This window comes from Lepidochelys olivacea, assembly GCF_965140295.1.
Source record: "Lepidochelys olivacea isolate rLepOli2 genome assembly, chromosome: 1".
Lineage (NCBI taxonomy): Eukaryota > Metazoa > Chordata > Testudines > Cheloniidae > Lepidochelys > Lepidochelys olivacea.
The window spans coordinates 159,836,419-159,863,245 of NC_140411.1; the positions used below are offsets into that span (position 1 = coordinate 159,836,419).

Below are 26,827 nucleotides of genomic sequence, written 5' to 3' on the forward strand. Positions count from 1 at the left end.
TATTTGTACCATTCATGTAGGACTTTGAGCTCTGCAAGACAATTTTAAAGAGCACTACATTAAAGAAGTCACTGATGCTAGAAACAGGGTTAGACCCTACTTTCACATATCAAAGATCTTTGTTCATCACACCTCAGATGCAAAGCCAAATGGAAAAACTTATGGTTTGATAACTGTACATTCTAGTTATTTTAAATTCAGGTGGAGCTCTGTGAATCTTGCAAAATGTGAAAGAGAAGGCACTTTTACATATTCTCATTTCAAATTGTGCTGTACACAGGAGCGGCACAGGAAATTCAGATTGTGCGCTCATTCTACTTAATGGCTTTGACATTTTTCACCACAAAATCCACATTTTGTAGCAATACTTTAATCACAATTAGACTTCCTAAACTGATCCATTTATTTCAGAGGCTGCTATTAAAGGAACAATCTTTCTCCTCCCCCCTCCCCATTGAAGATAAAGATTTCTCACATTCTCTTATAAAATATTCATTCTAAGCTGTCCGTGCCCAGGAAGGGGGCACCAGGGTTGTAGTTATGGTCTTTGGGGTACGCCCCGCCTCCCCCAAGGATCTGATCCTATCTATCCTCTGTGGGCTCCCCAGGCCCCCAACTGGAACAGATCTAAAATAGTTGCTTTCCTGTAAATATAGCCATTCATTTGCATGTGCAGTTGCACATCAGTGCATGCTGAAATTGCATTCTTTGAAAAATGTCACCATATGACACTTTATCTAAAAAGATTTGCCATAGACATGAAATGTGTGGGTTAGGTAAACCTTAAATGTATATTCACCACCAGGTAGAGAGAACATGGGGCTGTGTTCAGTTGGGTATAACATTAGAGGAGCAGAGGGAGGCACTAAACTTTACGAAGTGCCTTAGTACATCCTGAATGTTATGTAAAAAATATAGTCAGAAAAGCATGCCCTGTCCATATCTAAAGTCTTAATTTAAAAGGAAATATAGACAAAATTTGCCCCAGATAAAGTTTATGGATGCATATTTTTGTTGTTCTTTAGTTGTTCATTCCTCCAGTGCAGAAAATTTATGGAGGGCTGAGGATAAATTATGTATAATCCATAAAAGGTAAAGTGCAGTCAAAGATTGAAGTAATTATCCTTGACGGGCCCAAGTCCAAGAACAAGGATTCTGCAAAATACATACTAGAAATGGTCTTATTAAAAAGAAGAGTCGTGTTGGGAAGTGAATTACAACGATCTAGCAGAAAGAAAATCTATTATCTGAGTAAAGAGCAGCTATATCTTTATCTAAAGGTTAAGAAGAGAAAAAGTGAAAGATTTTTTTCCATTTCACTGTTTAAATGCAATATACTCTGGTAAAGGGGAAATGCCTGGAGACGAGGACTAGACTGAGAGGCTGCATATTAAATATTTACACTTTATCTTCTGGAGAGAAGTAAGAAGTTGAAAAGTAGGGAGCCTTCCAGATATGGGAGAACTTTACCACAAGAATTTTTTTTAAAGAACTGATATTTCTGCAGAAAGGGAAAGCCAAGTTAAAAGAGTCCTTAGAACAAAAGAATTGCAACATGTTCATAGGTAATGATCAGCTGGGTCTACAGGCTATGTTGCAAGAGCAGTGAATGAGAGATTAGATTAGAAGCAATGAAAAAGATACCAAATCTTCACATAACGCTGTACATTTCTTTCCCTATTACAAATGCCATTAAACCTGCCCTTTACTGTCACTTATCAAATTCCTTTATTGCAGATTGCACAGACTGCTTGAACTACAGCTTCTGTGGAGAGTAGAGCTCTGTGGAAAGCTTAGACAAAGACTCCACTTCTGGCATTTACACCAGACTGATATATTTTGAAACAAGTTTCAGATGTACAAGTACACAAACCAAGGTAAAATGGCCAAAGCACTTAAAGTGCACCTTCTATTTTTGGGATTGTTGAAAAAAAACAAAAAAAACCCTTAATTTTAAATGAAATTATCTTCATGAGTGGATTCTGTTTCCAGATAGAACTCCTTTTTTAACCGAGCAAAGCCAGATACAAGTGACCCTGCGTATCCTGAGAAATCTGTGGAGAAAGTCAGAGTTACGTGTTGTAGGTTCTGTTCCAGTCTCTGCCACTGATTCGGGAGGAAAAATTAGCAATTTTTGCACAGCTTGTAACTTACAGTGTAGTCACTTGAAAGTATGGAGGGAACTGGACTCCCTGTTTTCTTGTCCCTTCAAATTATGGGGGACGTGAAAATAAAAATCACCAGACCAACTCACAGATGGTGCCTTAGATTTACTGTCTGTGAGGAACTACTCCTCATGGTAACTTTTCAAGTTTTTATTGCTTCATCTGCAATTAGAAGATTGTCTCTGCTCTGCTTAGATTCAAATAGACTCTTGAATTATTATTTACAAAAAATGTTTCAGAAATTTTCAAAGGGACCCATTCCCATGGGAATTTGCATTTCAGAAGGACTGAAAACAAAGTGGCAGCTAGAATTTTATGACTTCCTGCAAAATTCTGCAGCTGGTCTAGCAAGGCCAAGGTTTTTGTTTCAAGTGATGGCACTGTCTGTTTATTATCCTAATACTTTAGCTGTACCCTTCAGTTGTTATTCATCTATACTTCAGCAACCTGATTTGTTAATCAATGTTCTATTAATTGATTTAACTTCTACAAATTAATCCTGTGGTGAATACAGGAGAATGCACTACCCTCCACTCCTGTTGACTTCACTCTGTACTTTTCGGACTTCAAATTTTAAATTTGAGGTATTCCCACATTCAAACATCATGTGACTTCCTAGGATGAATTGAACTCTTGGCAAATTTTGCATTCTGGGGCTATTTCTGAGTGAAGTCTAGGAGAGAAATGTGTTTAAAACCTCCTATGGGATTGCAAATAAGAATCTGTGGGAGGGAGCGATGCTTTGCGCTCCAGAGAGCAAGGTTTCCTTGGAAACAGTAGGTCAAATGCATCAGACAATGAGGCTGGGTGTGGGGCAATTATCTTGCTGATGTTCATGAAAAGATTAAGTTAATGGCCTCTTGTTCTTTGGGGGGTGGCTGCAAGAAAACAAATCCCCAATTGCCTTTTTTTTTGGTTCAACAGCATCAAGACAGAGATAGTTGAAGGTCATTTTTTCTTTCGTATCAGCTTTTGGTAAGACAGATAAGCAATACGCTGTGCAGAACTCTTTAACAATGCCTTCCAGGAACAGCGTATTGAAGTAAATGGAATACATTTACCTCAGCAAAGCTTAGTGGCAAATTCTGAGATCTATCTTTTTTTCCAGCAACTGCATGAAGCAATTGAAACATTCACCAGGATGTTTCTCAATAGGTAGCAAAAAATACTGAAGAAAAATATCTTCCAGCTCAAAGTGTCTATGAGTCATGTAACTTCAATCCAGTAAGAGATTTGCTTGTATTTAAAAAATGAGAAGGAATTAAATGGAAAATATAGACAGTACAGTATTTTCTGAAATTAGGTGACCAAAATATGTGATAAATCCAAAAACATATATGTTTGAGAGAATGGCAATTAAAATGATAGAAACTTTATATCAGGAGAGATTGAAAAGATTGATGATCATGTCCTTTAAAAGAGGCGAACAGTAAGAGGAGAAGAGAAAGCTGTACAAAAAATAATACATGCTACAGAGAAGGCCAATCCACCCTAAGTTACCATACAAGAACAAGATTGCATGCAAAATTAAGAAAGTCAATATATTCAAAACAGATACAGGACATTTTCTTTCAATGTACAATTCATCTTTGGGACTAACTGCCAAAGGATATCATTAAGGCAAATGATATAGACCCAAATCATTCCTTACCCCAGTGAAATCTGGGGGCAGGAGAAAATACATTCACTTGAGGATCCCCTTGTGGGGATCTTCCCCCTCAAACTGTTCCTTAAGCTAATTTAAACAAAATTTAAAAAATCCAGTTTAAAAAAAAAAATCAATCCTCTCCCCCAACACCAATTTTTATCCCCCCACCGGCAAACTGCATGAATAATACTCTAAGTCCACTACAAAACCAACACACCACATTATCATGAGTCCTACACCAAGCTTAATTTATTTCCCTGGCAGGTATTAGAACCCCTCATTGTTCAAATGTATACCAGAAGGCTAGTTTCATACTATAACTACCAAATGATGTCCTATTTATCCATTAAAAAAGAAAAGTAACATAAAATATGACAATGAATATTACAATAATGTTCACTTACACTGGATGGTTTGCAAGTGCAACTTAAATCTTTAGGGTCTGAAATACAACAAAACACCAGTTAATCAAACATAAGGAATCATTCTTCTAAAACCCTGTGGATATTAAAGCCTGGTCTACACTTAGAAAAGTTGCTATAATGGTATAACTATGCCTGATAGGGGTATGATTTTTTTACTGATGCACTTATACCCAGTATAAGCCTTAGCATAGATGCAGTATACTGGTATACAGATGCCTTATATTGATATAGTTTATTTTGCTCCCTGAGCCGGCATAAGCTACTTTTGTATAAGCACTTCTATACTGATATAATTGCCTCCATGCTGTATGCAGGTGCACATGCGTGTATTCTTGCTGCTTTAAATCATAATTAAAGCAATAAAATTTTCTGGTATCGTCTAGCCCCAAATGAAAAAAAAAATACCCCTATCCATTTTGACCTACAGATACAATATTTGTTTCTTTTCTTTAATATTCAGCCCACAGACAAAGAGTACAGTTAAGTCATTTTCAGTCAGACACAATGCATATGAAGTCAAGTGAAGATGTCATATGTTATCAGACTAGGAATACCCCAATTCCCCCATCCATACGTGGAGTCTGACTCCTTGCCTCACAAGTAGGCTCACTGAAGTCAAGTGAAGATACAGATCAAGAGGATATGATTTGGGGTGAAGTAGGACAAATACATTCTGGTAGGGTATATCATACCTTTGCTGCTTTAAGATCATGTTGCTGCAATCACTCCACGTGATGCTCTACCTTAAGACCACTCAAACAAGAACTAGTGCAGGATGCCATGGCCAGCTTAAGTAGAGGTCCTGATCAGAAGCACATTACACCTGTGATCCATGATTTGTACTAGTTCCCAGTAAATTTCAGAGTGGAATTCAAGGACTTAGTGTTAACCTGTAAAGCTCTAAATGGGTTAAAAACTATTTACCCGAGAGCTTGCCTTTCTCCCCAGGCCAGAGTTGTGATCAGTGGAGACCCTTGAGCTATAAATGAGAGAGCGGCTGGCAGGGGGTCAGACTAGGACTTTGCAAATGCCCCCTCAGGATGTCAGATCTTGGCCTTCTGAACATGCTGAAAAGCCTATCTTTTTTCCATGTAGATTCTGGGAAAGACGTGACCCGAGTGCCTGGTGGATATTTGTTTAGGTACGAGCAGACCTTTATAGGTATTTTGCATTGTGTATTTTAATTTGTGTAATGGGGTTCCCAGCATAGGATGGACAGCTACAGTTTTGTATAAATAAGAATAAAAATAAGGAAATATATACTTACGTTCAACGAGAAACAGAAAACAAACGGTTCCCAGGCAAGCAATTATAACACCAGGAACCACAAAAGACAGACCCCAGCAGGTAGATACCCAGTAACCAGCAATTAAGGATCCTAAGATATTCCCTACGGAAGTGTGAGAATTCCAGATTCCCATGATCAAACCTCTCCTGCATTCAAAAGGATGCCAATTTTAGTTATTCTGCTCATAAACATTATTAAGTAGCGTACAGAATGACAGACAGCAGTTAATCTTTGGCACTGTTGAAGTATTTGAGGCCTTATCACTCTATAACTGTACATAACCCTTTACACTACTGCCTTTAATCTGACCGTTTCAAAGTACCTAAACATTAATGAATGTATCCTAAAAGCTTCCTTGTGCAGGATATGGGTATTATTCAGAATCTGGCACAATTGGGACCTGCTAGCCTGATTAAGGCCATTGAAATATATGGAATGACTCCCATTAATTTCAGTGGATTTTGGATCAGGTCCTAAAGATGCACTTTTGCTACAGAAAAAGAAAGACGTGTTCTTAGTGTGAATCACCTTAGTGTGAATCATGTCTACACTAGAACTGTTACAGCAGCACAGCTGCAGCACTGTAGCGTAGGTACTTGCTACAGCGACAGAAGGGGTTTTTCTGTCATCAGGGCTGATGTAACCACTAGGCGAACTAGGCGGCTGCCTAGGGCACCAAGATTTGGGGGCGCCAAAAAGCAGCGCCCCCCAATTTATTTTTACACTATTGCTGGAAAACAAATGAATAAAGAAAAGAGAAACACAGTTGAACTTGCATTTTAACCATTATGCAGTATTCATTTTTGAAAGTTTATGATGAGCAATGCTCCGGGGGGAAGGGAAAGCGTGGTGGCGCAAGGTGGAAGTTTCGCCTAGGGTGCAAAATATCCTTGCACCGGCCCTGTCTGTCATGGTAGTAAATCCGCCCCCTTGAGAGGTTGTAGCTAGGTCAATGGAAGAATTCAGCCTGGTCTACACTACAAAGTTAGGTTGATGTAAGGGTAGGCTGGGTCACAGAGGATCACTATTGGCATTTCAACATCACCAATGGTAATTTACAGGTCAGGAAAGTCAGTCCTTGCGTGAAGCTTTCTGAACAGTCCTGTATTCTTAAAGATGTGAGCAGCATCATGCACGTTCTGTGAACAGCCCACATTGACGTTAATGAAGCATCCTCGGTGATCCACCAACGCTTGCAATAACCACAGAAAAACGGTCCTTTCTGTTGATGTACTCTGTGGCAAGGTGGGGTGGTGCCAAAATGTGTGCCGCCTATTGCTCCACTGCAGTGAGGGAACCCCATTGCTGCAAATCCATCCACTGTGTCCTGCACGTTGCCAAGAGTACAGTCCTGCATAGCAGGAGGCAATTAAAGATCCTTCACACTAGCATGACAACGGCCCCCACAGTGGATATGCCAACTCCAACATGATTTCCCACTGAATAGTAGCAATCTGGCTTTGCACGTTTCCACAGTGTGATTGGCACTCGCTTCTCCCTTATCAGTGCAGCTCTCATTTTCCTGTCCTGGTGCAGGAGGGCTGGGGTGAGCTCAGCACACAGATCCATGGATGTGGCCTTGCACATCTGAAAATTCTGCAGCCGCTGCTCATCATCCCAAGCTTGCATTATAGGACATCATCCCACCAGTCAGTGTTCATTTCTTGGGCCCAGAAGCGGTCAAGCTACAGAACTGTAGTTGTGCTGTCGTAGGCACTTGTAGCAGAACATACCCTTACTGTTTATACTGTTCGTACAGTGGCACCTATAACAGGGACATCAGACCCTACGGTAGCATTAATGTGCATTGTTTCTGTGCAACTGGCATCGGTGCCAATGGATTAACTGCGCAGCTACCCCAATGTTATGGAGAAACACTATATGATGTTACAAAAGAACCGTAAAATATCCCCCACTGCAGGATTGAAAAAAGTTGGCTTTGTAAAGAGTGAGCACTATGAAAGAGCAACAAATTTTGTTCATCCATCTCTTTAAATTCATACTTTGAGTTGTATTATAAAAAAAGTAGTAAAAACAAATAAGCCTTATGGCACTTTTTGATGCATACCCTGATGATTTTTAAACAGAAGTGAAAGCAATGGGAAATTCCAGTTTAAAACCAATGGCACAATACAGCCCTTATTTTGTTTTTTAAAGTGTTTTTAGGCTGAGAACATTTGCCAGAGTTCCTCTCAATTTAACTCTGAAGTACTTTACTCATATGTCCGAGAGTTATTAATGAACACACACCAATACAGATGTTTGAAACTGCAAGCAAACATGTTTTGCACAGGGGGCGTGTGACTCTGGCATTTGGGGAGGCTGGGTGGGAGTACTAGAAGTTCCATAGAAGTGGGGGGGCTACTGGTGCATGAACCCTGGCCCCGCCCCCTGCTCCACCCCGCTGAGCCCCCTCCTCCAAAGCGCTCCCCCTCCGCTCCTTTCCACCCCCTCTCCTGATGGCCACTTCCCCTGCTCATTCCTCTCCTCCCCTTCCCCCAGAAGCCCCAGTCCTTCTCCTGAGCCCCCTCCAGCCCCCTGCTGCTCGTTTCTCTCCGCCCTTTTTGAACTATTTAGTTAAGTTAGTTGCCACAACATGGGCAGCGAGTATAAGAGACTTGGGGAGCTAAGTCTCCCCAAATGGGGCAAGAAATGCCAACTGAGGCACACCTTATGGAGACCTGATGAGTGGAGTGCTGCCACCAGAAGCTCCCAAGAAGTGAGGGGGAGCCACTGGTGCCCAGACCATGGCCCCGCCTGGACTCCGTCTGTGCTCCACCTCGAAGCCCCGCCCTCACTTGGCCTCTTCCCCTGTGGCCCCACCCCCACCGCACCTCTTCCCCTGGAGACTCCGTCCTCACTCTGTCTCTTCCTGTCCTGCCCAGCTGCCGCTCACTCCTCTCTGCCCCCTCACTCCCGTCGCTCACCCTTAAGGCAGAAGAGGGCAGAAAGGAGTGAGCGGCTGGTGGGTGGGTGGATTGGCTCGGTTCAGCTCGGTGGCAGAGATGAGTGTGTGGTACGGTTGCCAAATTTCTAATCACACAAAACTGAACTCCCTTGCTCCACCCCTGCCCCGCCCCTTCCCTGAAGTCCCGCCCCTCTCACTCCATCCCCCCTCCCTCCGTCGCTTGTTCTCCCCCACCCTCCCTCACTTTCACTGGGCTGGGGCCAAGGGTTGGGGTGCAGGAGGGAGTGAGGGCTCTGGATGGGGGTGCGGGATCTGGGGTGGGGACAGAAATGAGGGGTTCAGGGTGAAAGAGGGGGCTCTAGGCTGGGGGAGGGGGTTGTGGTGCAGTAGGGGGTGAGGGCTCCAGCTGGAGGTGCAGGAGTGGGCTCCGGGCTGGGGATGAGGGGTTTGGGGTGCAAGAGTGGGCTCCAGGCTGAGTGGCTCGGAGTGTGGGGGTGCGTGTGTGGGGTGCGGGTTCCGGCCGAGCAGCACCTATCTCAGATGGCTCCTGGAAGTGGCTGGCATGTCTGGCTCCTAGGCAGAGGGGCCACAGCACTCTGTGTGCTGCCAGCACCTGCAGGCATCACCCCCACAGCTCCCATTGGCCGCGGTTCCCGGCCAATGGGAGCTGCAGAGCCAGCACTTGGGGTGGGAGCAGTGCACGGAGCCCCCGTAGCCACCCCTGTGCCTAGGAGCCAGACATGCCTGCTGCTTCCGGGAGCTGCTCAGAGCCAGGACAAGCAGAGAGCCTGCCTTAGCCCGACTGTGCTGCCAACTGGACTTTTAGTGGCCTGGTCATCAGTGCTGATCGGAGCCACCAGGGTCCCTTTTAGAAAACCAGATGCCTGGCAACCCTAGCAGGCAGAGGTGGAAAGAGGTGGAGTAGGAGTGGGGCCTTGGATGGGGCGGGTGTAGAATACGGGCAGGGCCTCAGCGGGAGGAGGTTGCCAAGTGGGGGTGGGGCCTTGGGGTGGAGCAGGGCCACAGTACGGGCGCCGGTGGTCCCTCCCCCCACACTTCTAGGGAGCTCCTGGTGCTCCCACCCAGCCTCCCCAAACACAAGACTCACACGCTGCCTATGCACGACAAACAGGTAATTACTTATTTTTAAAGGATCTTCCTTAAAGGCTTACCTCAAAAATCACCGAAACTAAATGGGAGTTCTTACACTGGCTTCATCAGGTTTTGCATTAGGGCCTAAAACCACCCACATATAGTCTCAGTACTTAATATTTATATTTTTACCTTCCTTTTCCAAACCAGTTGCCAATGCAGGTAACAACACTGGGCCAGCCAGTGGTTTGCACCAATCCATTAGCTATCTGAAATCATATTTCAAAAAACATTTTATGACTATGAAAATTCTTACACAAAATGTCATGTTAAGTGCTTCCTTAGAAGATCCTAAATTGCATAAAAACAAGCCTACATTATTATTAATATTAGATTAATATTTTTTTCCAAACACCATTATTCAGCAAAAATAAAGTAAGACTTTGTACGTACAGCACTTTGTATCCAAGGATTTCAAAACTTTTTATAGGGCAAACCTCCACAAATTGTCATCTCAGGCTTGCCAAAGATCATACGGAATCTGACAGTGCTAAGGGCTCTTAACTCTCACTGCTATAACCACTTCATAATATTTTCACCTGAATATGAGTTTAGGGAAATGTATGGGTGCAAATAAATGCTAAAAAGACAAAGCCTTATGAAAGAATGTAGAACCTAGAATTTAAAAGGAATAAAAGAAAAGATTTGTCCCTTCAGTGTATACATTTCATATTTACTAAATTCAGACTGAGGTATGAAGTTCTTTAATAACCTGTTTAAGGCTGGGATTTTTGAAGGCTACTAAGGGAGTTAGGTACCTGACTGCCATCAATGGGGCACCTTACTGTCTTAGGCTCCCTCGAAGATTCCACCCAAATTACTAATCCCATGAGGATAACATAATAGTTCACATTTACAATATACATTTTTAAAAACAAAATAAAATGTAGTCAGGCAAACTGTTGTACTTTACCTATCAAACACAGCGTTAATGACTCTGGGTGGGATTTCCAAAAGCATCTAGGGGTATGCCTGCACTTCAAGCTGGAGGCATAATTCCCAGCTCAAGGAGACATACCCAGGCTAGCTCTGATCAAGCTAACCAAGCTAGCATGCTAAAAATAAACAGTACCTGTTGCAGCTCAAGCAGCGGGAGGAACAAGACACCTCGATTACGTATGTGTCGGGGACCACAACTATGTACTCTAAGTGTAGCAGTGGTAGTGAGAGTGATGGGAGGGGCTAACTGCCTTGAGTTCGTGTCTTTGGTCTCAGACTGGTACCTACTTCAGGGCAGCTAGCCTCTTTTACAACTTGCCCTGCCACAGTTACAGTTAATTTTTAGCATGCTAGCTCTCATCAAGCTAGCATGGGTATGTCTCCTTGAGCTGAGAATTACATCTCCCGCTTGAAGTGCAAGCATACCCTAAATGATTTAGGAGCACAAGCCCATTGCCTTTCACTTAAGGCCTCATCTAAAGTCCATTGATGTCAATGCAAAGTCTTTCCATTGATTTCAATGGGCTTTGGATCAGACCCACAGGATTTCTGAGAATTCCGCTCCATGGGTTTCTGTTGCAACAGCTGGCGATATCTTGAACACTTTTCACCAGTGCAGGAAACTGCTCAGAGAAAGACAGTATCCTACACTCAGGTCTTAGCAGACAGGTAAAAGTAAATGCATTTGTTCTCAAAGGTATATTATTTCTCACTTTTAGGTTTATACATGTTAATGATCTGGGATTTTAAACAGTTCATGTTTTTTTAAAAAAAAAAATTCATTTAAAACGTGTCTTTATTTTTAAAGCTATGGCAAGCACTCTCTTGTATTCCATTCTAGTTTGAATGCAGTTCAGTCTTGTATCTAGCCATGTAACCACTAAATGCTACTCACATCTGAAAACAAAAATAAATAAAAGTGGAAAGCCAACGAACCTAGGGAAACAAACAGTATGCTTACCTGAGCTATCATGTAGAACCACAGGTTATGCATATTACAGAAATAGCCCAACCCAAACATTGCCGTGAAGAGTCCACTGGCAAGCATTCCAGCTGTTAGGTAATACCGGATAGGCAGTCGCTCTCCTATTATACCACTGAGAATGTACAGGGGTAAAGAAAAAAAAGCATTTAAAAGAAACATGAAACATTTCATACACCAAACTTTCATAGCGCATAAAGAGTATGTTTAAATTCTGGATCTATTAGGGTTCCCCCTCCAAGTTTCAACAGAAATTGTAACTAAAGATTGAGCAATTAAATAATAAATATTTGGTTCATTACATAACAAGTGCTGATATTGGAATCATAAATTGAATGGTTCTACTATGGGCATAATGGGAATTACTTTCCACGTGATTCTTCATGTCGGGTGTATCTGCACAGCAGCGGGGAGGTGTAATTCCCAGCTCATGCAGATATACATGTGCTAGCCCTGCCTGAGCTAGTGCACTAAAAACAGAAGCACAGCCATGGCAGTGCAGGCTGTGTCTTGGGCTTGCTGCCAGAATACAATCCTATCCAAGATCCTAGCATGTACTCAGGTGGCTAACATATGCCATCACCCATACCACCACAGACACACTGCTGTTTTTAATCATGATAGCTTGAGTGTGTATGTCTACCAGATCTGGGAATTAAACCACCCAGCTGCTATTTAGACATATTCATTGATGTATATGGGCTAGACTGTCCCCTGTGATACATTTCTGTTCAAGGGAGTAAGAATCTTTCCTATGAATTTCTATAAGGGTTTCAGGTTAGGCACGTTTTTCCACAGTGACTAACTCAGGGCTTGGCATGTGTGAGACAATCCAAGTTTCTCCTTCTTCAGTGATCATTCATCAGAAGCTTCCCAAAAGGGAAGGATAACAGATTAGAAGCAGGGCAGCCTTCTGAATCAATAATTCAAGATGTATGAAAAAAAGTCTAAAGGAATTACCTCAAATACATTCCAACTGCATAAGCACACAGAAATGAGTAATCCAGGGCTCCCAGTAATTGCTTGTAATTGTTCTTGTCTAAGAATACATTTTCAAAACAAATCAGTGGAATAAGTTTATCAATCGCTTTCAAACCCTTACTATATATTTCATGTACAGGTCTTGGAAATCTTTAAAAAACAAGAACCCCCACCCCTGAATAGGCATTTTTAGTTTTAAGTGAATTTTCTAGCGGGGGGAAAAAAAAAAAAAAAAAGGAGAATGCCAGTTTCTTGATACTTTGCATTCTACTTAACCAAATAATACTATATTTTCTGTTTTCATCTACTACATATTAGAAAAATATTGTTCGAAGCATTCTTAATCTCCCCTTACCCAATTCATATAAAATACAACATTTGGAAATGGAAAACACAAATTTATTAGCAAACTATATTGTATTTTCAAGCTTCTAAGAAAACAAAGTTCACAAAAGTCTTAAAAAAAATTAATATTCCCTAAAAGGAAAATATACTTTTCAAATATGTCAGGTCCTAACTGCAAAGATGGCGGAAACAGATTGCCAGATGGATTTTTAAAAAGACTAACTACTTTAAAAAAAAAATTAGAAGGATGTTGTGCTTTGTCCTTTAATGCTAGAAAATAAATATTTCTGTAATTTCCCCCCCTCCTTTACAATGTTATCTCTGATCCTGTAATCAGACCTGCTTGTGTGGGCCCTTGCAGCCCATATGTCCCTAAACCGCTGACTGCCAGAAGCTGGAACTGGATTACAGCAGATGGATCACTCAATAATCATTCTGTTCATTCCCTCTGAAGCATCTGGCATTGGCCCCAGTCAAAATTCAGGCTACTGGGCTAGATGGACCATTGGTCTGACCCAGTATGGGCATTCTTAGGAGCCCACTAGAATCAATGGGGCTCTCTGTGTGCCAAGAGGCCATCCATGCAGATACAAATCTCAGGATCAGGGCCATTATTTTGACATATTGGATGAAAAGGAGTAAGGTTAGACACATGGTAATAAAAATGTTCGTTGTTGCTCGACCAGTGATGGGAGAATGACTATTGATTGAAAATTTTCAGCTAAAAAAACGGTGTTGGATTTATGCACAAAGTCTATGAACTGCACACAGGCTTGGTTCAGCAAGGGACTAAAACACATGCCAAACTTCAAGCATCTGAGAAGCTCCACCAATTTCAACAGGAGAATTCATAGGTTTAAAGTTGCCACATGCACAGATTTTGCTAAATAGGGGTCACAGGTGATCATGCACAAGAGGAGGAAGCGGTTTGAAAAATTAGGACTCGTCAGAGTTCCTGCTTTTCCTTCCCCATTTTGAGCACTCCTTGGGCCTCAAATTAGTCATGCCTACAGACTGACTTCATAAAGAAACAAGCCAAAAAGGTCATGAAAACAACATTGGTGTTCAAGATCATGTAATTTCCCCCAATTTTCAGCTTTTAAATTGATTATTTGTAGAAACCTGTTGAATATAACACTGTACTCAACAGGAACTTTTAATCAGTGGCTTCTGAAAGGAAAAAAGTTTAAGGTGTTTTTACCCCCTCAGGACCTAGTCTATCAAAGTTACACACATACCCTTTTAGGCCCCAATCATGCACTGACCTCCACGTGTGCAGACCCTACACCCACACAGAGCCCTTCAGTGGAGCTTCACCCAGGCACAGAGCGTGACAGAAGAAGACATGTCTGGATCTCATTATGAATTCTGGTTTGTACCATGTGTGGAACACTAGTCTGCACTCTGTCCAGGAACAAGAAAAGGAGGACTTGTGGCACCTTAGAATTTATTTGAGCATAAGCTATCGTGAGCTGTAGCTCACGAAAGCTTATGCTCAAATAAATTGGTTAGTCTCTAAGGTGCCACAAGTCCTCCTTTTCTTTTTGCGAATACAGACTAACACGGCTGCTACTCTGAAACCTGTCCAGGAACAGACATTTGTACTACATTTCCAACAGCTACCCAGCCCTGGAAAGGTATTTGACATTTCACTGAAGGATCATCACACTGACAGCAATCCAGGGCTATCAACTTTGAATGATTCTCAACTGCTGGACCATCCCATGGAAGAACGGGGACCATCCCTTTCTACACAGGGGACGGCCACGATGTGTGTGTGTGTGTGGGGGGGGTGTTGGGAAGTATGCCTGGTGGATCTGGAGATTCTCAGCCTAGGTCTGCATTTACAACACTACTGCAGCTGTAGCTTTTCTGTGCAGACACTTACTACAATGATTGAAGGGGTTCTCCCATCACTGTAGTAAATCTACCTCCCCAAGAGATGGTAGCTAGGTCAACAGAAGAATTCTTCCATATATAGCCTAGCCTATCTACATGGGGATGTAGGCCAGCTTAACCATGTTGCTCAGAGGTATGGATTTTTCACATAGCGATGTAGCTAGGTCAATCTAATTCTCTAGCGTGGACCAGCCCTCAGTTTGAGTACGTGGTGTGACAGATGTTGCAACCTCATCCAGTATAGTTCAGGACCCTACTGTAGTAATTTTATGAATGGTTTTTACATCACGTTAGGCCAGGGATTGTAGGCAACTCCAGTGGGGGAAGAGTTACCACCGGCTCCTCCAGGAACTAAAAGCAGTAGGAGGGTGATGGAGGCAAATCACTCAGGCTGTAAACAGCTCCAGAGAAGTGCCACCCTCTGGGGAGCTTTGCATACACTCCCTGGCCCACAGTGATACATAAACCATTCTTAAACTTCATACAATATGGTCCCCAACTAGCTTGCAGGTGGTTGCAAGATCAAAGGGAGAATATGCAGGTACAGTTTCCCTGAAACTGTGACACATGGCACACAAGCAGAGGCCCTATTCAAGAGCCGTGTAAGGAGAATTTAAAGGAGAACTCTGCTCAGACTGAAATGCTGATGAACCATTGACTCAAAAGAAGGAGTGAGCACAGACTAGAGGAGAGTGCGTTTCAGGACTGTCATTTGCAAAGCTCTGTAGTACTTTATCAGTAAAGTCACTGTCGAAGAAATTCTTCTGGTGAACTGTGCTCCTTGCTTAACTGCCACATTTTCCCCAAAAAGGTTAAACTAGGAACCCCAGAATGCTCATGGGCTAGGTGGAACTCTGAGTGTGTGTAAGCAATGGGGGATGGGGAGACCGGTGAGCAGGGTCTCAAACACTGGTTTTCAGGGTCTAAGATGGCTAGATGGCAGCACCCCACTTCCTAAGGAAGGGTATGTGCTCAGCAGTATGCCCTAGAGTCCCAGAGATGGCTAGATGGCAGCACCCCACTTCCTAAGGAAGGGTATGTGCTCAGCAGTATGCCCTAGAGTCCCAGAGCTACAAATGTACAGTGGGTTACCAGGCCACTTGGTAACACAGGGGTCTACCGACACATAGCTCAGGGTGCAGGATCACAGCCTTAGTTAGTAATAATTGAACAGTTTCTCCTTTGCTAGTGGGCTATCAAGTTACTAGGATCTTCTGTTCTACTGACATTCCCTGTTTATGATCAGATGCTGAACATGAGATGTCAAGCACTTATTCAAAATCTCAATTATTATATTCAAATTATTATGGTATTAACTTGTAAATAAGCAAAACATAGCCTTTTAATTACAATTTAATTTTCTACATGAGCATATTTTCTTTGTTTTGAAGGTGCCAGCATTTCTGGAATGTGCCTGGTACCAATGAATAGTTTATAGAGCTGGTTAGAATTCCATGGGAAATTCTGACATTTCAAAAGTTGTTTTTGTTCCAAATTGGAAACATTGATTTTTTCCACTGACTGGAAATTCTGGAAGCATTGAATTGTTTTGTTTCAATAGTATCAGGACCACATAAAATGTAAATGTTAAAATGAAATGACGTGAGAAAGTCAAAATGATCAGTTTTGGCACATTTCCATAACAAACATATATGGAATCACCACATTCCCATGAAACATTTAGATTTGACAATTTTGCATTTTCTAACTGAAATTTGTTCCATCAAAAGTTTAAAACCAGCTCTAATAGTTTAGATTTCAGCAGCTGAACTCATAATTTATTTGGAAAAGAAGTTATTGTAAGAGACTTGCCATTTAAAACTTCATTTCATTTGGGACACTCACGACATATTAGCCAGGTTAAATTAAAAACAAAACATGCACCTCCTACCCGTTTTTCCATGGGAAGAATCCCTGTGATAAGTAACAAGGTACAACAATTGTATAAATATCATTATTACAAAATTAGCATGCAAATGAACTCACCAAATGGCTCCCAACCACACTGAGACTCATTAGAAAATTTTTTAGCAGGCTGAATCGGGATGGCATATTCTTTGTAGGAGCTGAGTTCAACTTCATTTGGAAGAGCACAGTGCTTATGTAGTTCTCCCTAATGTAGAAAGAGAAAGAGAATCTGACAATATAAAACTCACTCAATACAGAATCCTGCTATACACAATAGAGAAGCAAATTTAACAAATCTAGCTATTTATGGGCCCAAACCAAAGCCCATTTAAGTCAATGGTATGTCTATCCTTTTTAATTTGCAGTGCTGTTATAGCTGTGTTGGTGCCACGATATTAGAAAGACAAGGTGGGTGAGGTAACTTTTTTTTTTTTACTGAACCAACTTCTGTTGGTGAGACAAGCTTTAGAGCCACACATGGCTCTTCAGGTTGGTCCAATAAAAGATATTATCTTACTCATCTCTCTAATATCCATTGTAATGACTTTGGATCAGTCCCTATATGTGAAATACCCTTCACCACATGTTATAGCGACAGTGCTTTTCATACTGAGAGATCCCCAAACACTCGGCCTGATGAACCACTGTTACGCTGCAGTTTTGTGTCACTGTGAACGCTAAAGGATCCCTAAAAAGTTTGGCTGGGAGTTACACTGGTATAAGATTGGAGTAACACAATCCTACACCTCTTAGAGGTCAATGGAAGTTTTGCCATTGGCTTCGCTGGGAGCAGGACTCAAGACTGGGCTCCAAAATTGACAAAAACTACAGTCCCAGTCTTGCAAACAATTATGTACCTGCTTAACTTTAAGTACTGTGAATAGTCCTATTAAAGTCAGCGTGCACAGCGTTAAGCATGTGTGTCAATCTTTGCAGCACCAGTGGCAATATATTGTATTTCATCCCATATAATGCAGCACAGCCAAATTTAGGACAGGGATAGAAGAGAAAAAACACACCCTATTGAAACTGCAAGGGAAATTTAGGTAGGCAAAATGTAATTACCAGGATTGACACAGCAGAGTTCAACACCCCTATTCTCACTACAAGTGCTATGGGAACTTTGATGATCAGAAATAGGCTAGGACTTGGATTTTAGATTTCATGGGAGTGATGGCATCTCCAACAGCACATTTCGAAACATGCTGGGGAAATGGCCCAGTTCGCCCAGCAGCTCCCACAGAAGTCAACAAGCATACTTCAGTGGTACATGATACCATACATATCAAAGAGAAGCAGAATACCTTCACCACAAGAAGAAGTGATCTCTTCACAATGTTCACAATATATAAAGGGGTAATGGTATAGTTTTCTAAAAATGCTCCTATGCAAGTGATGTTCTCAGCCACACAGGTGTAAATTTGGAATAGCTCCATTAATTTCAGTGAAGTTACTCTGGATTTACACTGCTGTGAATAAGGGCAGAATTTGTCCTTATGTCATAGGAGAACATTGCAATCCCCTTTCCTTCAACACAAATTTTTTAATTTTATTTTTCAGTTTGTATCTTAAACATTTCTCCTCATCCCCAAGCACACAACTACTTGCACATATCAATGCTGCAAGCTGATGTGCATGAGCAGACTTCTAGGTGTGTGAAGAGTCCCATTGACATAACCAGGACTCCATACACATGTAGGAATCTGCGCGTACAGATCACGTTGCAGGAGTGGAGCCCATGAGTTAGCGTATCATTACACCCAAAAGGAAAATATATGGACACTGCAGAAACAGACTTCGGAAGGATCAGTATTAAAAAAAGGGGAGGAAAAAAACCACCACCAAGTCTAAAAATAAAAATAGAAAATATAGTTTGACACATCAAGCTGCAGGAAACTTCAAAGGAGATACAGGGAGGAAGGGATTTAGTTGATTAGTTTTTAATTAGATCAAGTAACTGCTTACTCTGCTTAAGGCCAAGCTATCAACAGGAAGATCTAACACTGATTTCCAGAGTAGTATGGATGGGAATTTCACACTTGAGAACTATACTCTCTTAAAAAAAATACTATTTTATAACCCCAACCAAATATAATCTTAAGTAAGATAACATGGTTTTCATATGGACGATCCCAATTTATAGAGATCAGGGAAACAATACTAAAGTCAGTTTTACCCCTTGGGTAAATAGGTTCTTAGAGGGAATGAAATCAAAAGGTTAATGAAACACTTGACAATTTGAAATGTAAACAATGAAACCATATCTAAGCAATTTGCATTCTGATAACAACTCCAATGCTATTTATTTACTGTATGGAGCCAGGCTTTAATATGAACAGGCTATTAAGCAATAAAGTTAAAAATATACATGAGAAATAACTTCAGGTTAATGTACGGCCAATCTGTGCTAAAAGTCTAAAGTTAAAATGAAACAGATTATATTCCTCTGACATCACTGCACTAGCTCATGCATGGTACTGCACAAGAACCAAAATCGTCTTGAAGATCTAATCCACATAGTTTACTTAGTCTCGACTGATTCCTCAGTTCTGAGCAACTCTTCTAAGATTTCAAGCCTTGATCCCGCAAACAGTTACACATGTACTTAGCTTAACTCACGTGAGGGCCTAAAACCAGAAATATGTGCGGTATTCTAGGTGTGGTCTCACCAAAAATGTATAGCATGGGACTGTGTTACGACAACTGTAATTATCGGCACTTGTTTTCACAGCATTGTGGGTTAAACTTTAACACTGTCTTTGAAAAAAACAAAACAAAACCACACACAAAAGTATACTTCCCCGTTTGACAAAATTAGGAGGCTATTTAAACAAAATGATTCATTGTTGCTTACCTTCACTATACTAATAGGTTTCCTTGACAAGTGGAAACTAGCATATAGCAAAAAGGTAAGAACAAAAATGAAGGCCCTGCACCTGTAACAAAAGAAAAATCAGCATTTATTTTAATATTTCTAAGTGATTTCATTCACTAGATTTATATTTACCACCATCTTACGTAAAACAAAATATTTTGAAGTATTCTTCACATTTTTTTCCACTTCACATCATAAACCCCTAAAGCTAAAGAGACTCTAAATTAACTAACTACTGTGTATTGGGGTATAAATTTTAGCAGTTTCAATAGTTTCTATATTTAAGCCAGCATCAGAACAAAACATCATTTTTGCACCCCCCGAGATTCACAAATGAGAGTGTGTGGGACAGAGCACATAGTGCTGGCTCTTCTCTCTTTCCAGTTGCTAATGCATATTAAAAGAGAAACAAAAGAAAAATAAACAATGTTATTTATTTTCCTATTATTGCTTTTCCACGTGAGCAATTGTAGTTGCCAAAGGGATGTGATCTGATTGGAAATGTGATAGGTGTGTTCCTATGACAATGAGAGGTGAGCCATCCTAGAAAAAAAAGTTTGAGAATGCTTGCCTTTACACTGATGGTTTCATTCACATCTACTTTATAACCATTAGTGCATTTTTTTAAATGGAGAAGAATAGTTTGAAAGATTTGTTGTACTTTAGTAGATTCTCTTCCAACTTTGCTTCCAATACCTGTTAAGTATATGGTCTGATAGATTATACAGTGCTACATGCTGTATGTCTTCAGCACAGCATCCTACATAAAATCCAGTTGTCTGTCTGCATATATAAGCAAAAGCGTGAACAAATATAATGTATCAATTTAAATCTCCAATAGACCTGTAAGTAGCCACAGCACTCTGTAAAAGCCATATACTTGGTATTGTGCCAAAACACATGGCCAACATGCCTCCTGCTGCAAAAACCACCACAGGATCCTAAGTGACCACAAGGGGGCAGGACTTCAGTTTTGGGTGTTGTCTAATGGATGGTATCTCCAGAAATACAGTAGACCCTAATGCTATTCTAAGGCATCGGTCAAGTACTGACTGAGAGGCAAACATACAAGTTACTGAATTGCTAACACATCCCCCAGCACAAGCAATTTCCTGGATTTTCTTGGAGGCCTCTTATCCAAGAATTGACAATGTTTAGCCCTGCTTAGCTTGTAAAACCGGCACAGAAGACTCCGCAAGTAAGGCTACCCAAACACACCATCTGGGTTTTGGTATCATAACTTACATTGGGTGCTCAATGTTATGCCCATTGCTGAAGATTTCATTTAATAAACAATAAAACTGCAATGACTCTTGCCTTGCAGCTCTGTTAGATGAAGCGTATGATAAAAATCGATCAAATGGGAAGTACTGATTTCTTTCCTTTGTTACAGTAAATAAGTGATTTCAAGATAAGAGTGGCAAATTATCTCTCTCCCTCTTGAAAGCATGAAAAGAGCTGACAAGACCAAAACAGAATTAAAAAGTTGTCAAAAGACTTCCAGATTTTAGTTTCCAAGAACAGACAAATATAGTTACTTATTTTATAGTAGCACCAACCAAGATCAAGGTCCTATTGTGCTAGGCACTGTTACAAATAAAATGATGATATGACCCAGGAGAAGAAAGAAGATCTGGGTCCAGGATAAACAGATTGATTTTTTTCGACAGAGATAAACCAAGCAACTCAAAATAAAGGCTGTGATTCACCTCCCCAAGCACATAATATGTGAAGTAGAACTGGAGACGTGTTTATTCTGTAGCTTACAAAATTAATGGTGATGGAAATGTATTCCAGCCCCCCCAGATCACTCTGTATTAGCGTCAAATCTCCCGATTCAAAAATCTTTGGCAATGCTCTTCATTATGCAATTAAATCAACATTTCCTTACCAAAGACTTGTTTTATATTCCAAGAAATAAAAAGTTAGAGAAACTGAGTCAATGGAACAATCTTTCACAGAAAACATCTGATATTGTCCGAGAGCGATGTCTGTAAGATATCCTTGAAAACTTACCACTGATCGCTTGTAAATAAAACGATGAAGCGAACTCCAGGGGGAAGTTGAGCCATTTACTTCACTGCCAGGATCTGGGTTTTAGGTGACAAAATGCTATATTTGGAAAAGGATTGTCCTGGATTCAGGCTTTTTATCAAAGATGCTCTGAATGTCGTGTACTTGCACTTTTCAAAATGGTTCTGAAGAGATGTCACACTAAGCAGATCTCCTTTTAGGTCTCCTCTTTGATATTTTCTGTCACTTTGAATGGTCAGCTCTTCACTCAACTGTTTTTTTTTTAAAAAAAAACACACCACCAAAGCAATGTTGAAAAGTTAGCATTTTAATTATAGTTTTAATCAGTGATTCCCTCTTTCAGTAATGTAAACATACTACTGCAACTTTATAGACATCAAAAATTTGGAGAAATAGCTTAAGCCACTTAAAAATTACAAATTTGTAAAGGCTGCCTTTCTTACTTGTTGGTACCAAGCCTAAATACAATTTTTCTTTAAGACGTCAGTACAGATAAAAGACTTAATTGAGGATGTGATCTAAAGGCCACTGAAGTCAACGGATAGAACCCATTGATTTCATTGGATTTTGCTTCTGGTCCCAAGAGACTGCAAGTGGGCAATTCCCTACCAGGAAAAGATGTATTCTAAAAACACCAAAAGCACTCAAATTTCTGATGCCATAGGGAACTTGCCAATTCCTGGCCCAACACAGTTGCTTTAGACCCTCTTCTCTAATAGGAAAAGGTGCACATTTCAGGTATTGCATGGTGCACTATTCATGCTGCTATTTGGCATGTTTGGCCGAGGCTGATAAGTAATAAGACTGAGACTGACCTCCCTAGACAAGCAAAAGAATGTAAGCTAAAGAAAAATCTTATTTTAAAGTACTCACTATTGCTAATAACTAGGACTTGTCTTAGGATAGGATTGTTAGATGTCACATGGCAGCCAGAGGCATTGATTTGTGAGCTTTATTCCTTTAATCTTTATTCTCCTGTATTAGCACAAATAAGAACTGTCCTTTTGCTCTTCCAACAGCAGACAGTATTTAACACAATAATGGTTGTATCAAAGCTGACCTTTCTAAATCTAACCTAACTCTACCTATATTTTAGATGTTTTGTTTTTATGCCTTTGGGATGGAGAAATCTCATCACCTCTGGAATAATTACACCTCTCACCATGAATTCACCATTAGCTTGCCATATGTTTTTCTTGTTGCTCTGCACTTGCTCCCTTAGCTTCTCATGCTGACCCTGGTTTAACTTTTCCTTTCTTCATGAGTGAAGTTCACACGTGCTATGGACAGCCTGCTCAAGGCCCCCTCCCGCCACATAATTTACACCCTGTACAGAGGGTTCTGCTGCTGAAACAGTCACACAGGAATGCCCACACACCTCCTATATATATTTCCATACTAGTCCCACACAAGTTGGTATGAAGGCCACAACGGGGCTCCAGCAGAAATTTGTGCCTCATACAACTGGTGCAGAAGGCTGAAATAATAGCTGCATGAAAAGTGCAGCACAGCACCCTGACACTGGTTTGTGGGGAATGATTTCACCTTCTTATCCACCACCCACAGAAAGCCCCAAAACTCTGTTTTTATGAGCAGAGCTCAGCCTAAGTTCTCAGTGAAAAAAATTGCAATTGTTTATCATCCCATCCATCCAGCCACCCGACAGTTCACCAGATGTCTGAAGTGGTTTAAGAAAGAAAATGAGAATCTGTGACTCTTGTGACAAGAGTGACAAAGATGTAGCCATAGCAACAACAGTTATATTCATTCTATGGCAGCATGAAGTATTAATATTAAGTTAATTTGTGGAAGGGACAGTAGTACGTTACAAAGGCAATGGCAACTATAATAGGTAACTTACTGATGAATCATTTTCTTTTTTTTATTAAAGTGTAAATATACAAATCAGGAAAAAAAACCCACCTTTTAACTTGTTTCCAAGTCTTTTGTTTTCAGTAACACTAAGGACCTAATTTTCTAACCTAAAAGAAGCAACTGAATAGCAGGAAAGGGGCACCTCAAGCATGGTAGACAAATGCAAGGCTGACCCTAGACCAAACGGCACCCCAGGCAAGGAATGTCTTAGGTGCCCCCTGCTCCATTTGTTAAACTTCTGAATACCTTATTTTTTTATTGCATTTGTAGCCTATTTCATGACTTTGATGCATGATTTGCATGAATGATTTAACCCGGTCATATAAGACAATAAGTTTGCATGCTAGGATCTGTAAATCTGCGAGCCCGGTGCCTTCCCAAGCCCAGCACCCCAGGCAGTCGCCTGGATCACCTGCTCCTAAATCTGGCCTTGGATAAATTAATATTTTATCATCTCCTCATTCTATTACAGCATTGTGGAAGGCATGCTATAATTAACTTCAAAATGGTACTTGCATTCTAAGGGCTAGATTGTGCCTTTAGGCAGAGCACTGAGCTAGGGTTTTGCATACACTGCATCATCTCCAGAGGCACTGTGCATTACAGTCACCTGAGGCATAATTCCCCACCCTGCTTCCTCCTTGCTCCGTGAAAGTATAGTAATTTGCAGCTGGCAGAAAATTGCAATAACCCTCAAAGCTGGCCTAAGCTGTGCTGCCCAGTGCATTGGGGGATTGGAGAGAAGGCTCTGCCCACTCCCACCTACTCTGGGAGAAATAGAGTAAGCAGGTATGCAGCACCCACTTACCTCTGCATGCTTGGGCCCAAGGTCCCAATAGACCATGCAGAGATGTAAGTAGTTTTCACTCCCTGAATCAAACACAAAGTCCAAAACCTAGCCCTAAACTGCTATTTTCATTAGTTTATAAACTCTTTTAATAAACAAATGAGGCATACTGGCACCCAGGATGCTTTGTTTTAACTCATAAGGGATTTCAAAACAAAAACACAAAACAAACAAGAAACCTAAAAAACAAAACCTTCTCGAATAGCAACATAGCTTGAATTGGTCTGTGATGACCAGTAAAGCTGAAATGTTGCATTGGTGACAACTTCCCAGTCTCCCAAAGCGTCAACATGATGAATCAACAACACTGGTATTTAAATATGAATAGTCATTATTGGCTGCATAATGATTACTCCTAGAGCATTTTGACAACAGAGGAAAGAGAGAATCTAAGTTTCTCTTTTTTAACAGGTGGTGGAACTTCCTGGTCTTTATGAAAACTTTCCAGGATGTAGGTTTCACATTCAACACCACCTAGAGCAGAGTTTATCTCTGAGTTTTGTCATCGCTTTAGTGTTGCTTGTCCGAGACACTGTGCCTTAAATTATATAAACACACGCACACCCCATTACTATCTTCCCTTTTCAAGACAAATACAGGTTTCTTGCAAAACAATCTGTTGTATAAATGGTGCCTATAAACAAAAAGAAAAGGAGTACTTGTGGCACCTTAGAGACTAACCAATTTATTTGAGCATAAGCTTTTGTGAGCTACAACTCACTTCATCGGAGCTGTAGCTCACGAAAGCTCATGCTCAAATAAATTGGTTAGTCTCTAAGGTGCCACAAGTACTCCTTTTCTTTTTGCGAATACAGACTAACACGGTTGTTACTCTGAAACCTGTCATGGTGCCTATAAGTTTACCTCATACTGTGGTTATCAGTAATGTCTCTGAGGAAACTTCCTGTCTGGGACCTGCAGCTAGTAGATTCTTACCACTCTTTCAACCCACACGAGGAAAAAAAACCAACAACCACCAACAGAATTTATTTCTGAACACACCACTAGCTTCCATCACATTTCAAGCACTTCCAGACGTCCAGACATTCAACTGACTGTCAGCATGGGAAAAGGAAGCAGGAACGATGATTCACCCTCAACCCCATCCCTAGGGGAAATGAGGATGTCAGCCGGGGGAAGACGTTCTGTTTCACCCCTACAGATTAGTCCCCTTACCCCAAAACGTACCCGTGCGAACAGTCTAGTCTCACCGAAGCCAGGGCAACTACTCATGCAAGAGCGTGCCGGACTGGGATCACCTTGTGTACAGCCTCTTCCACGCAAACTGTGTATCTTCAAAAGGCTTTACGGAGCGAAGCAGCGGTAGAGTTAATAAGTAGGACGGGGAGGGGGAGATGCAGGTGCCGGCAAAAGAGGGCAACCAGAAATAAAGACCCCCCTCTCTGTCTGGAAAATTAGCACAAAGCTGTAACTCTTGGCCCGTGCCACTCACACCCTCCCTGTCACGCATAGGTGGAAATCATTATTCCCAGGCGGCGGCAGCAGGTGCATCTCCCTAACCAGCATCACTCCCCCCCCCCTCCAGCTAACCCCCTCCCAGAGCCCGAGACTCCCCCCCCCGCAGGTTCCCAGCTTAGGCACAGACCGACCCTAGTACAAGAGTTTACCAGAAAATCGCGCCTGGAGATCAGCTTGCAGTGCACTGCCTCAGCGCAGCCCTGGCTGCTGCTTCCTTGCTGCTCGGATACTTCCTGCTTCAGCCGAGCTGCGGGCGTGGCTCCCTCGGGTTTCATTCATGCTCAGCCGGCCCCAGCTTTCCGTGCGCTGGAGGAGAGCCTGTCCGCCGGGCGCGCCTCCCCGCAGCTCGGCCCTCTGGTGGGGAAGAAGCGAGCGGCGCCGCGTGCCCAGGGCCGAGAGGGGAAGCCACAGGACGCGGGAGAGACACAGCTCCCGCCGGTTATGCGGTTACCCTGCCCCGCGTATCACTCAGCAGCGTGTGCAGCGTGCTGGGGACCCTGAGGCATTTCATTCCAAAGCGTCCATTCCAGCTGTGTTTCCGTTGTTACAAGTAATCGCTGTCGGGTCACCAGTTTGGGCACAAATTTTAGGTTGTGTAAACACCGCCCTACCTGAAATGCTCTCTCGATGAAAACCCACGAGTTCCAGGGAACAGAAAACACGTGTCCCCCCCCCGGCTTGTTCGATACACAATTGCAGCACCCTCGTGCTACGTGCAGTGGACTCTGAAAGCGAAACTGACCAGAAACACGAGTGAAAGCGATTGGTGTGTTTTTATTGGCCAAGCCAGGAGAGGCAACCAAATATAAAATGATGGAAAGTCGGGTTCTGCGCCAGAAATGAGTCCCACCTGAGTGGAGACTGCCTGGACCTTAGTTATATTTCTAAACTTTTGTTTTAATCAACAAAAGGTACTATTTGTAAGGGTTGTTTTTTTTTGTTTTTTGTTTTGTATATAAAAGGAGTTTTAACCTGACACTTTTAATTTGTGCATTCAGGCTTTTTTTGTTATGCTTTTGTATTTGTTTGAGATTTTGAAAATACAAGATACATTTCCAGAACAGTGCCTACTTATCA

General features: G+C 41.6%; 1 protein-coding gene across 1 annotated transcript in view; it reads right to left on the reverse strand.

Annotated features, from left to right (window-relative positions):
- SLC37A1 (solute carrier family 37 member 1) overlaps positions 1 to 25,985 on the reverse strand; it is a 63,885-nt gene extending 37,900 nt beyond the window's left edge. Inside the window, exons 1-9 of the mRNA XM_084647226.1 lie at positions 25,900 to 25,985; positions 21,532 to 21,800; positions 19,495 to 19,576; positions 16,719 to 16,845; positions 12,468 to 12,546; positions 11,487 to 11,622; positions 9,719 to 9,795; positions 5,506 to 5,672; positions 4,218 to 4,255 (exon numbers count right to left, since the gene is read on the reverse strand). Of these exons, the coding sequence (XP_084503352.1) occupies positions 4,218 to 4,255; positions 5,506 to 5,672; positions 9,719 to 9,795; positions 11,487 to 11,622; positions 12,468 to 12,546; positions 16,719 to 16,845; positions 19,495 to 19,576; positions 21,532 to 21,587 (762 nt within the window). The 5' untranslated portion in view covers positions 21,588 to 21,800; positions 25,900 to 25,985. The remainder of the gene's footprint in view (positions 1 to 4,217; positions 4,256 to 5,505; positions 5,673 to 9,718; positions 9,796 to 11,486; positions 11,623 to 12,467; positions 12,547 to 16,718; positions 16,846 to 19,494; positions 19,577 to 21,531; positions 21,801 to 25,899) is intronic.
- Between the last annotated feature and the right edge of the window lie 842 nt (positions 25,986 to 26,827).